Source organism: Balaenoptera borealis, assembly GCF_965194805.1.
Source record: "Balaenoptera borealis genome assembly, chromosome: 2".
Lineage (NCBI taxonomy): Eukaryota > Metazoa > Chordata > Mammalia > Artiodactyla > Balaenopteridae > Balaenoptera > Balaenoptera borealis.
In genome coordinates this window covers 180220470-180233082 of record NC_138867.1, presented here as the reverse complement: position 1 = coordinate 180233082, position 12613 = coordinate 180220470, and the positions used below count along the sequence as shown (strand labels likewise).

The following is a 12613-nucleotide window of genomic DNA, read 5'->3' as shown; positions in this document are numbered from 1 at the left end:
GACAGACAGACTTCCCATTGTTACAAAACCATGCTCCCTCCAGGGAGTAATCTTGAGCTTGCATTATTTCCCAGCTCTCACGATTATTAAGTGGTAAACTTTGGGCAACTTACTGATAACCACCTGAGCCTCAGTTTCCTCCTGTAAAGTAGGGTTATAACAGCAGCAACTTCAAAGCGTTCTTACCGCAATGAGAAGAGATCATTCTGGATCAAAGCCTGCGTGCAACAGTAATCTTGCTAGATATCGCTAAATTCCCCTCCATAATTATATTGATTTGCATACTTGCCGGCCCTGCACAAAATCGCCAATTTCCTCACGGCCTCCCCTTGAGGGCATATTGGCAAAACTTTGTATGTTTGCCTCAGTGTCATTTTAATTTGATTTGAAGTTGAGCATCTGGCGGAAGGGGGGATGTGAAGCGAGGTGTAGGAGGGGGATGGTGTGTTGATGGGGGATCCAGATCCCTGGAGGGCTGTTTTCCAAAGCTTCCTTGAAGGGGTTAACAGGGACCTCACTCTGATTTCCTGTAAACCATGCTATTTTCCTGGTCATGCCCCCATGCCCCAAGCAGGGGGAGGCGTGGAGCAATAGAACAAACCTGGCTTCTGTCTGCTTTGATTGCGACACCCTTTCTTTGGAAGAGGAGGAGCGTGAGGCAAACACCTGCTTACTTTCCAGATACAGGGTTCCACTTCTGAAACTGGGAAGGGGGCCACCTGCTAGGATCCCCCAAACCCCAATATTTATCTTCCTCCCCTTTCCCCCCCGCCAAAATACCCACCCAGTCTCCTGGTTTCATTATATCCTTAAGCATTCAAGGTTGTGATTTTACAACCTTGAGAAGGAATTCCTGCTGGCCTCGGTCTCCCTGCAAGGCTGGCTGCTCCTACCCCAGAGCCTCTGTTAGTACATCTGAGCAATGGGACTGATGGTGGTTCCTGCTGTTTTGACAATTAAGGCAACACAGATGGCTTGGAGCCCTGGGCTTGGAGGGAAGGCTCATGGCCATGGTAGTGGAGGTCTGGGAAGGGTCCTGCCCATGACCTCCAAGAATTAACCAGAGGGATGGAGGTGAAAATGAACCAAGGTCTCCTGGAAGGGGAGGAAACCAGAGGAATTCTTCCAGGCTTTGGACTGGGGAATGGACCTTTGCGCCCAAAAGTTTGGGAGGGGGATGGCGGGCAAGATAAGCCAGCAGGGGAGAAAGAGAAGGACGCATTCCTGGTGTGGACCGAGGGAGAGGGGAGGCTGGCTGCTGGGCAGGGTCTAAGTGGGATATCTAGGAGACTTGTTTTTTGGCTGTGCCACTCTGCTTGCGGGATCTTAGTTCCCCGACCAGGGATCAAACCCAGGCCCCCTGCCCTGGAAACGCGGAGTCCTAACCACTGGACCGCCAGGGAATTCCCTCTAGGAAACTCATACCAACAAAGTATTTGTTATTTACCTGAAATTCAAATTTAATTGGGCATCCTGTATTTTGTCTGGCAACCCTAGCTGGGGTGCAGAGAGAGAATAAAGGGAAAAATGGGCATGATTTCTAGGTGGGGGGAGCCCAGGTGCCCCCTTCCCCTCCCCTGCACCTGCCTCAGCGCCGTTATCTCCCGGATGCACCCCTTCCCCACCCTTTCCCCATACAGGCGCCGCCATGCCAGGGAGCAGCAGAGACCCCCCCCTCTCCCCCTCCCCCCGACCCCTGCCGGTTCCAGGATGGGTGCTATACTGCTTTCTGGGAATCTTCCTCCAGGACCCAGAGCCAGGCCCTCCTTCCAGCACCCCCCCCCCCCACCACCACCACCTCCCCGCCCCACCAGCAGCCTGGACTTCCCCTTCTCTCCCAACTCATTACTCATTAACTTTTGGTTAACCTTGACCTGATTAAACCCATCCACTTGCCCTCTGGCTCCTTCCCCCCACCCCCTCACGCAGCATAGCAGAGGCCTGGGCACCAGGGACCCTTTTTTGTTTTGGGCTGCGCCGCAGGGCTTGTGGGATCTTAGTTCCCCGACCAGGGATTGAACCCAGGACACCGCAGTGAGAATGCAGAGTCCTAGCCACTGGACCACCAGGGAATTCCAGGCCAGAGGTTTTGATTGCAGCTCTGCCTTCTCCCAGCTTCGATTCCTCATCTGTAAATTAGACATTCGCAACCATGGAACCTCCCTCTGAGTCTTGGGGTGACAGCACGTGGCATCAGGCAAGCTGAGGCCCGTGGCCAGCACATGGCCAGCGCACAACGTACTTGAATTCTGCTCCTCCTCTCTCTTATTTCGGTGACAGTCCCTCCGGGCCTCCAAGCCAGAGTCCCCCCCCTTCCTCCCTCTCCCTCATCCCCTGTGAGCAGCCCTGTGACCCCTAGGCTGTCTCTCCCAACCCATCCTTTCTCTCCACCCCTAAGGCCCCAGCCTCCTTGCTGTAAACTCACCTCTGCCGGGTCATCTAGTCGACAGCAACTGGGAATTTTTTTTTTCTAAAACACACCTTTGCATTCTTTCTATAAAATTATGATGCATGTTACAGGAATACGCGCTAATGACTGTGAACATCTCAGCTACAGCATCTTAACGATTTTATGCATTTAACTTATTCCAAATGCCTTAGGTGCTATTACTATCCCCGTTTTACAGATGAAGAAACTGAGGGCTTTGGCCACTTGCCCAAGATCCTCTAGCTGGTAAGAACTGAGATTTGAACCCGGCAGCTGGGCTCCAGAGTTTGTGCTCCTGAACTGCATGAGTTTCTGACTGCTGCTGTAACAGATGATCACAACCCTGGTGGCTTAAAACAATACATTTATTATACTGCAGTTCTGCAGGGCAGAAGTCTGAAACTGAGGTGTCAGTGGGGCTGTGTTCCTTCTGGAGGCTCTAGGGGAGAATCCGTTCCTGGGTTTTTCCAGCTTCTAGGGGCTGCCTGCATTCCTCGGCTAGTGGCCCTTTCTTCCATCTTCAAAGTGCATCACGTTAGCCTGTTTACAGCATCACATCTCATTCTCTGATCCTGACCCTCCCGCCTTCCTTTTAAAAGACCCTTGTAATGACAACGCACCCACTCGAATAATCCAGAATCATCCCTCATTCTAAGATCCTTAATTGAATCACACCTGCCAAGTGCCTCTTGTCATGTAAGGGAACATAGTCACAGGCTCTGGGGATTAGGGCGGGGACAACTTGGGAGAGCCATGACTCTGCCCACCCCAGCACGCACGTGGTGTAAAACACCAACCCTGTACTACCATGTCCCGCCCTGCTTTAAACTCTTCCTTGGCTCCCGTGGGCCCCAGCATCAAGTCCAAGTGTGTCTGCCTGCTTTTAGGCTTCTGCCAGCTGCCCTTGCCCTCCCACTGGCCAAGCCAGACCTGCAGTGGAGCTTGCAAGCTATACTGGGGGCATTGCCTTGCTGCATAATTTCCTCAGTCTGCAATGCCTTCCCACTTCCTTCTTTGTCTGGCTGGGCTATATATTCATCTGGGCCCTAGTTAGACACATTTCCGCTTGCAGGAAGCCTTGACCCCAGCCTGATTCCTTCCCGCTGGCCCATGCCTGTGGTGCCCACCAAGGAGTATTTTTCAGAGCTCCAAAATAGGTTCAGAGCATTCTAGATAAAGAGTGAAGTGGGGCGGGGGAAGAAATACGTCATGGGGGTCTGCCCAGAGGTGTGTGTGCAGGTGTGTGTACAGGTGCATCTCTAATCTGAACTTCTCAAGGTTCAGAGAAATGCGTGCAAGGTCAGGCTGTGCTGCAGGGCACTGTGCTGCGCCAGACCCCCATTTTACCATGTGCGACACTCAGCTCTATGAGGCCCCATTTTACATGCAAGGGAACAGAGAGGCTAAACCACTTAACAGAGTCACACAGCAAATGCGGGCAAGGTCAAGAGGCTTGGTGGCAGAGAGTCTAGGCGCAGAGGGGCAGTGCACGCAGTGGGAATGGGCAGCTCTGGAACCAGACTGCTGGTGTTTTTGAGTCCTGAGCCTTCTAACAACTTGTTTGCTGTGTTACCTTGGGCAAGTTACATAGCCTTTCTGTGCCTCATAAGCTTTTCAAGAGTTAAAGACCCTGGAAGCCTTAGAATAGGGTGTGGCATACAGCACTCAGCCTGAGCCACTTGTGAGTCATCCAATCACCATTTTTTTCTCCCCTCCAGCCTTTGCACATGCTGTCCCCTCATCTGGGCCTGCGTTTTTCCCCCACTCTCTCTGCTCACCTCTGATTCCCCAGGCTGGGTCAGGGCCCTGTGATGGAACCGTCTGGTGACACCTTGAGTGTCGGGACTGGATGGGTCCTGGTCACTGCCCTGTCCTCAGGACCCGGCACAGGGCCCGGCATGCAACTGAGTGGTCGCTCAATTGACATTTATTGAATATGCAAAGCAATGGATACTGCAACCTCTCCCTGCCCCGTGCCCCCCACGGATCTCTCAATTTCAAACATAACCTCTGCATTAGCTCTCAACCCCCAGAAAGGCAAGAAACTGGGGTAGCAAAACAGATCGGTCATTATTGTACAGCTGCAAGTGGGGACAGGGCGCTCAACATTTGTGAGGGAGGGGGGCTGTCTGTCTTCTTCTGAACGGGCTCCAGGAACTCAGGTCCCAGGGAGCTGGGTGCCTTGTGAGCACCGGCCCCCTCCTCCCCACACGCTCTTTGGGAGAAGCCGGAGCAGGGAATGTGTGAAGAGAGGAGGATGAAGGATGACGGAGCGTCCGAGGTGGGGACATGATCACAACTGTTCTCGCCTGCTGGTCGATCTGTTGACTTTGGACAGGCCTTCCCGGAACCCAGAATCGGTCACTCTGCAGGCAGACAGTAAGGAGATAGTCCGTGAGCTGAGGGGAGCCGGGCCCCGCCCACTCAGCCCACCATACCCACCCCTGAGCCTCTTGGCCCCGCCCAGGCCCCGCCCACCTGCACTCACAGCCCCGCCCACCCGGCCCCTTGCTGCCCAAGCCCCACCCACCCCAGCCCCAGGGCTCACACTTCTTTCATCTGCACATCCTCCTCATCCTCTAGGGGCAGCTGCAGGTACGGGTTATCCCTTGTGGGCTGGAACTTGTAGCCCGTGAGCACGAAGAAGGAGAGCGTGGAGCCCTCCACCAAGAGCTGGGGGCCGAGTGGGAGGGTCAGGCACACGCCCCCACCTCCACCTCCACTGTCTGGGCCACGCTCCGCCCCACCTGGGGCCTCAGTGCTCACCTGGTACAGCCACTGCCACTGGAAAGGCACGGCCACCCGCAGCAGGATGGCGATGATCCGCGTGAAGTAGATGTAGCAGATGACCTGCAGGGACATGGGTGGGCACGGGGCCGAGGGACCACTGGGGTGGGGGAGACCACCAGGACCACCGGGGATGCCTGGGGAGGGGGGCCGGGGATTATGGGCAGAGGGCGGGGGGCGGGGCTCCGAGGGACTGCAGATGGAGGGGTTAGGGTGGGTGTGCCAGTGGGCTGGTTGTTCCCCCTCCCAAGCTTCCCGAGCACAGGGCTCCTACCATGACATAGTAATGCCGGAACAGCTTCAGCTTGGCCAGGTTCACTGCCGCTGAGGGGTAGGCACAGAGAGTGGGGGTCAAGGGAAGGAGGCTGGGGGCAGGACGAAGGGGATGGGGTGGAGAAGGGCTGGGGACAGGAGGACATTTGGGTGAGTGTCTCAGGGGCATAGTGTGGAGGGGGATGTCCCAGGAATGGTGAGGGGGTGGAGAGGCAGGAAGAGGCAGTCAGAGGGGATGGAAGGGGCATCCAGGGGTCAGCAAGAGGGACCAGGAGCAGGCCGCGGGCCGAGGGCACAGCCTCACCCTTCCCATCAGTGCCAGACGTGTCCTGGAGATGCCGGATGGACCTGGGAAGGAGTGGGTGATATGGGGGGCAGTCAGCACTGCCTCCACCCGTGCCTGCAGGGGAGGGGGGCGGGTGGGGGTCCTCACCAGACCACGGGGAAGAGGATGGCGCCGCAGCAGATGAGGTCCACCAGGAAGAGGATCTCCTTCCAGATGCCGTAGTCACTGGCGCCCTCCTCGCGGGACTCGATGACAATGTAGGCCACGTTGGCCAGGACCTGCGGGGCGGGGGTGGGATGGGTGGGCCCAGCCTGCACTCATGTCCACCTGCCCACCCTGGGGCCTCCATATGCACCTGCAGCGAGATCACGATCCCGAAGACCTTCTTCTCCTTGTCGGACAGGATGTACTTGATGAAGGCCCAGCCAGAGCCGATCAAGGCGATGGTGATGAAGAGGAGAGCGCCCTTCAGCCTGGCGGAGGGGGGCAGGGGGTGTGGTGAGACTGGGGGGCCCAGCCCTCCCCTGCCCGCCTCCTGCCCCCAGCAGAGAAGGGCACTCACAGATGCGTGATGTAGTGCATGACAGCGAGGCCTTCGATGGGGTGGCCCTGGCTGTTGATGAAGTAGTAGTTGATCTGGAGGTGGATGGACGGATGGACAGTCAGACAGATGGACGGGGGCATGGAGAGGGTGGATGGTGGTGGTTTTGGAACACGGACAGTCACTGTCAGATGGGTGGCCCGGAAGTGGGCGGAACAGGTCATGATCAGGATGGTGAGTGGACTGAGAAAGGGACAGTCACGGCCAGAACGGTGGCCGGACAGATGGCTGGACAGTCACAGCCATGACAATGGAGGGAAGGTCATAGTCGGGTGGACGGACAGTTAGACGATCAGCCCGGTGGACAGTCACAGCTGGACCCACAGACAGTCAGACTGAAAGGTGGGCTGTCACAGCTGGACAGGACTGGATGTACAGCTGGCCACAGTGATGAAATGGATGGACACATGGATGGACAAATGGAACTCCCAAGCCCAGGGTCTGCAGAGATCTGAGGAGTGGCTTGTAGGGGCTTTTTCCTGGCCCCTGAGACCCCAGCCCACCCCATCCTGCTCCCGGCCCAAGGCTCTCACACTGTGGAAGAGGAGGGAGACGCTCTTGGTGAAAGCCAGGGCTGCCATGAGCCAGTGGATCTTGAAGACGTTGTACCTGGCAGCGGGGTCGGGGACAGAAGAGAGTGGGAGGGCATCGGTCAGGGGTAGGAGTGGGAAGGTGTGATGAGGGGAGGTGGGGAACCCCCGGGGGCAAGGGCATTACGTGTTCTTGCAGAGGATGGACACCCAGAAGATGCCGGAGGCCAGGAAGCAGGCGGACATGACCATGTACAGCTTGAAGAGGGGGATTTCCGCCGCCGACAGGAAGCCCTCGGGGTTCTTCTCCCGGATCATTACCTGGGGAGGGGACAGCGGTGGGCAGGGGGATTGCGCACTAGCTCCAGACTTGCGGGGCCCTGAGCGTGAGTCCCCGGCTCTCCTGCTCCCTCGCTGGCCGACTCCCTGTTTCTGAGCCTCAATCTTCCCGTCTCCCAAATGGGCACGGAGTACTGGCCTGCAGTGAGCGCTCCGCGAACCTGCTGCCCACCCTCGTCACCCCTGCTCACCGTGATGTCGAACGGCTGCTCCCGGCCCGGCACCGAGTTGTAGCAGTTGTGGAAGTTGAGGCTGTACTGGCCTTCCTCGGCCCTCGAGCCGATCACCACGTGGAACTGGGAGGTGGGGCAGACAGAGGGGAGAGGAGGCCTCAGCGTGGGGGGTCCCCGCGCTGTGGAGGGGAGGGGCTGCGGGCACCCCCGGACACTCACACTGAAATTGTAGGAGTTGTTGAGGTGGCCCAGGCCCAACACCAGGTCCTGGTCCTTCCCACCGATGCCCTGAGGGGACAGAGGACCTCCATGAGCATCAGCCGGCCCCCCCCGGGGGCGGGGCTTCCTCCCTCCTGCCCTGGCTTCCCCATACCTGCTGGTCTCCTTGTGACCCTGTGGGTTTCAACTTGGCCTTGTCGGGTGCAGTAGTGGTCCCTGCCAGGGGCAAGCAGGTGACTTTAGAGATAGACAGACAGCAGAATGATGGGCGGGACGCGTGGAGCGGCCCCGCCCACCCGCCCCTCCGTGCGGCCACCCTGACTCACCGCCATCCACCTTGGGGGTGACCCTGTGCTCTGACTTCGGGAGCTCTGGTTCGGAGGGCGCTTCGGGGAGGAGCCCGGGAGAGATGAACAGCTTCTTCTGTTCCCCATACTTTCGTACCTGGACCCTGTGGGATGAGGCTGGGAGGCTGAAGGCTGGGGTCAGGGACACCTGCTCTGCTAAGGGACTCAAAGGCCCCTCGGGCCCTCTGGGGCTGAGCGTCGGGCTCCATCAGTGGTCACCAAGTTGTAGCATTTGGCCACCACCCATCGAGATGGCTGCTGCATCCCTGAGCTGCCTGCACCGAGGATTAGTTGTCACTTCCTGTGACACTGAGTCACTCATTCTACTGAAGTACACACTATTTAAAAAGAAAATGCTGTATATACAGAGAGGCAACAGAGTATCTTTGGACCCTGGGTTCAAATCCCAGTTTTCAGCCTCAGTTTTTTCATCTTTAAAATGGGGATAATAACAGTCTAAGCAGTCAATGAGTTAACAACTGTAAAGATCCCAGGACGCTGCCTGGAGCACAGGGTGCATCCTACAAGCACAAATGACTGGTATTAATACTCACAACACCCCTCTGTGTTGGGTCTTCTGCCTTGAGACCCTAATACTCCCTGGGCACCCCTCCTCTCTCTCCCTCCCATAATCAGAAGGCTTGAAGGCAAAATTAAAAAGCGAGTGTGGGAATTCCCTGGTGGTCCAGTGGTTATGATTCGGTGCTTTCACTGCCGAGGGCCCGGGTTCAATCCCTGGTCTGGGAACTAAGATCCCACAAGCCGTGTGGTGCAGCCAAAAAAAAAAAAAGCGAGTGACTTTCTCCAAAGGAGTCAAGGTTCTTTCTGGCTGGTTCTGATTCCACCTGATCAGCTCATATGGGTAGCACAACCAGGGAAACCCCAATGATGGATCTTAAGGGGAGCCACCAGCCCCCCAACTCACTGCAGATCCTTGGTGTTGATGAGGAAGAGAGCCAGGAGATTGCTACTGTTTTGCCGGAGAGGACAGTCGTGAGGGTCTCGGCTCTGGAGAGTGGGCAGCAGGGAGCCTTGGTTACCCCCTCCCACTGGTCCAGCCTCACTCTGCCTTCCTCCCCATCCACCCGGGCAAGGGAGGGTCTCTTCCTGCTCCCCCCTCTGGGAAAGGACAGGGACCTTTGGGTTCCAGATGCTGACAGACCATCCTCCCCTTCCACCACCCCTGCCCCTCCTCACTCCCCCCCTCCCCACCTCCACCTCTGCCCCCTCCACTTACTGAATAGGAAGGAACACTGCCAGATCGAACCCGGGTCAGACTGAACCCCACCTGGCAAGAAAAAGAGATGATGTGAGGGACACCAGCAGGGACCTCCAAGCCACCTCTATCAGTGGCAATAGTAACGTAACCTCGAATTTCCTGAAAGCCTACTAAGCGTGAGATTCCGTGTTCACTCACTTCACTGACTTTTCCCATCTGCCCCCAGCCCCCCAACCCTCTTCCTTTAACTCCTAACCATCCTTGCCCCTTGACTGGGATGTCACTTCCTCAGGGAGACCTTCGCTGGTCCTCGACCTAGCCCACCCTGTTTCCCCCCATTTAAAATGTTGATGTAAAAAATAAATTAAATAGAATGTTCATGGCTTCCTGCCTTGGGCTCTGGAAGCCAACACACTTGGATCTACATCCAGGCTCTTGGACTCTGAGTAAGCCACATGCCTCTGAGTCTGTGTAAACACCTGTAAAATTGGGTTTACAGGTGTAATATTTTCACAGCATCCCTGAGAGGTCGCTATGACAGAACAGACTCATGGAAATAGATTTGCATGGTACCAGGTACCCAGCGGGCGTTCAATAAACACTAACTTCTCATTTCGACTGCAGGAACTGGGGCTGTCTTGTTCACTGGTAGGCTCCCCTCTCCCCAGCTCAGTGCCTAGCACGTACTGCATAAGAAATTATTACTCCCAAGTTACAGATGAGGAAACAGAGGCTCAGAGAGATCAAGGGACTTGTCCAAGATCACATGGGTGAGAGGCAGAGCTAGGATGTGAATCCAGAATTGGGGGGTGGGGGGTGGGGGGCGGAGCTCAGAAACTTGTGCACCTCTCCCTCCTCCAGCAAACTCCTCAAAGCCCCTCACCAATGGGGCTTTCTCATCTGTCTCCTGGAGGCCCAGCCGCAGGAGGGTCAGGTCCACCTCCAGAGAGCCGTTGGTGTAGAAGCCAAAGCTGTTCAGCTGGATGTCTGCTCGCTTCTCCCCCTGCCAGAGACCAAGAAGGCAGAGGCAGCTCAGACTTCCCACCAGCCCAGCCCCAGGGCTCTAGCATGAGGTTCCCCCAAGGGCTTCGGGCCCCTCTGGGTATCTCTATATTTAGGACAGGTCCAAAGGGTGACGGGAGAGGTTGAGAGGGCCACTCTGGAGGCCATAACCTTAGACCCATCCCAGGCAGGGACAGAGTGGCTCCGGATCCTCTGGCCACTGTTCGGAGAGTCCAGGATTCCAAAGTCTGAGATACCTGGAAGTCTCCCCACTGTGTGAGCATCACCCGGAGAGCAGAGTTACGCATCTTGGGGTGCCTGGCCCTCACTTCCCGGAAAATTTTTAGATTCCAACTGAGCCCCCAAGATCCCAATGAGTACCCAGAGGACCCCATTCTAGAACCCCCAGGGACTTCCCTGGGTGGCGTCAAGGGTCCCTAGCGTCCCCAAAGCAATCCCAAGAATTTAGAGGACTCAGAGTCCGCCGTCTCGGGAGATGAACCACCCCCCCACCCCCGCCGGGCGGGGCAAGACTCCAGCGCGGCTGGCCAGGCAACTCCAACAGGAGGACCGAGGGGGATCCTCGGACGAGACCACTCCGGGCCGGGGAGCGGGGGGCGCTGGACCGCTCCATCCGGACGAAACCACTCCAAGCCAGGGGCTTTTCCGGGCCACCGCTGCGACCCACACCCCAGACCGCCGCACGGCGGGACTCACCGTCAGCGTCAGCCGGTGGATGCGCCCAGAGCAACCGCCTAACAGCAGCAGCAGAAATAGCCGCTGCCCCCACTCCGCGGGGCTCCCGCGGGCGAGCCCCCTCCTCTCGCTCACTGCCATCTCTGAAGCCAACGCCTCCCCCGACACCGCCTCTGACGCCCTCAAGCCCGCCAATCGCCGCAGGTGGGGGCCGACCCTTCAGCTTTTTACAGCCCGCTCAACCAATCAGTAATCGTCTCCTCTCGAGCCCGCACCCTGTACGACACCAAATGGACAGCCCGGGCCCCGAATGGGAGTGCTGATATCGCTTAACCCCGCCTCCACGCTCACCAATCACTAGAAAGAGTGTCCCCGGATGTACTCTGATAAACAGTCCATCCAACCAATTGTGATGGATCTGATATCCGGCCCCTAAAGGGGAATTCCTCCATCCACTCTTAACTGACAGACGCGTTCAGAACTACATTACCCAGAACGCAGGGGGAGCAAACAGCTCAATGGGGCGTTCAATAAACTACACTTCCCAGTATCCCTAAGGACGGACGTCCCCTTTCTTACCCCGGGGATGTGGCTCCCAGCCAAAGCTCAGGCTTTTGGTAAACACATGCATTTGCTAAAGCCTGTCCTGTTCTCCTAATCTTACTGATCCACCGAGAGGCCAAAACCTGGCCCCAAGCTAAATCTTGACCCTACGATGACCCATGATCCCAGGCTGAGTCACCAGCCTTAGGTGGACCCTTCTGTCCTGGAGTGAGGCAACTGGAGGCCCATCCCCAGATCCCAGGCTGGTCTTGAGTCAGGCTGAATCCCGGCCCCAGCCTGAGCCCCCTACCTGCAGCTGAGCCCTGACCTCCGCCGAAACCTAGACTCCCCGACCCCCTACTACCCTCAGCCTATACTGAGCCTTAATCTCTGGCTGAGCTTCCACCTGGACTGACCTCAGATTAGGACTGACCCCTGACCTCAGATTAGGACTGACCTGTGGACCTTAGTTTGAGTCCCAGGCCTTCGACTGGGTGGCTGACCCCTCTGCTAAGCCTCCTATCCCGGTCAGACTCCATCCCAACTGTGGTGCCGACCTGGGATGAATTCCAACTTCATTTAGAGGCTGAGACCCTACTCCCAGGCTGAGCCACCGAGTTCCAGACCCCAGGCTGAATTCCTGATTCGATCTGATCCTCCAACCTCGGGAGCACAAGTCTACTTTGTAATTTGAAGTTTTCTAACTCAGGAGCCACCAGCAGGTGGGGCCAGGTCCTCGCAGAGCCATCTGTCCCAGTGTGGGCTCCCGGAGCGATCCTCCTGGGCTCCTCGGTTTGTGTACTGGGAGCCTGCGGGCTCAGAGCCTAACTTGTCCCCGGGGGCCCGGAGCCCCCAGCCCCAGCAGGGCGACTGTCACCTCTGTAGCCAAAGAGAAAGCACCAAAAGAGGGAGAGGATGAAGGAGGTTGCTGCTAGGATCTCTCCCCTTTCATCCCAGTGCCTCAAAGGGATTAACAACGTGTGAACAGACTTTTATGAGAGGGACAACAGACTTCCAAGCCCCAGGGTTCTAGGGGCGGCGGGGGTGGAGTCAGAATCCCAGGGTCGGTGCAGACAATTAAAACTGATTGGACCTTAATGGATGCAACTGGAAAATGGGCAGGTGCAGGCTCGAACTGGACGGGAGCCGGGGAAAGGCCTGGGCCCGGCG

The 12613-nt window shown here is 57.1% G+C and overlaps 1 protein-coding gene across 4 annotated transcripts; it reads right to left on the bottom strand.

The window, feature by feature from the left end:
* Nucleotides 1–4479: 4479 nt before the first annotated feature.
* On the bottom strand, nt 4480–11086 carry GPR108 (G protein-coupled receptor 108). 4 transcript variants are annotated; one of them, XM_082380013.1, is made up of 18 exons: nt 10922–11086; nt 10086–10205; nt 9221–9271; nt 8909–8991; nt 7963–8087; nt 7791–7873; nt 7637–7705; nt 7436–7540; nt 7093–7226; nt 6909–6984; nt 6337–6410; nt 6130–6247; nt 5922–6052; nt 5793–5836; nt 5490–5539; nt 5195–5278; nt 4977–5101; nt 4480–4794 (listed from the first exon to the last, which is right to left on the bottom strand). In XM_082380013.1, the coding sequence occupies exons 1-18, from the start codon at nt 11039–11041 to the stop codon at nt 4722–4724; spliced, it is 1665 nt and encodes a 554-aa protein (XP_082236139.1). In that variant the 5' UTR covers nt 11042–11086; the 3' UTR covers nt 4480–4721. The 4 variants fall into 4 exon arrangements, with proteins under 4 accessions (XP_082236139.1, XP_082236141.1, XP_082236138.1 ...); XM_082380015.1 differs by having other exon boundaries at nt 7791–7852; nt 10922–11085; XM_082380012.1 differs by lacking the exon at nt 10922–11086 and adding an exon at nt 10462–10699.
* Nucleotides 11087–12613: the final 1527 nt, after the last annotated feature.

Coding starts and splice junctions, on each gene's coding strand:
- GPR108 (XM_082380012.1), bottom strand. CDS start 10,599: ATGGGGTCCTCTGGGTACTCATTGGGATCTTGGGGGCTCAGTTGGAAT. Junction 7,874..7,962: donor CACCCCCAAGGTGGATGGCG/GTGAGTCAGGGT, acceptor CTATCTCTAAAG/TCACCTGCTTGCCCCTGGCA. Junction 6,411..6,908: donor TCTCCCTCCTCTTCCACAGT/GTGAGAGCCTTG, acceptor ATCCACCTCCAG/ATCAACTACTACTTCATCAA.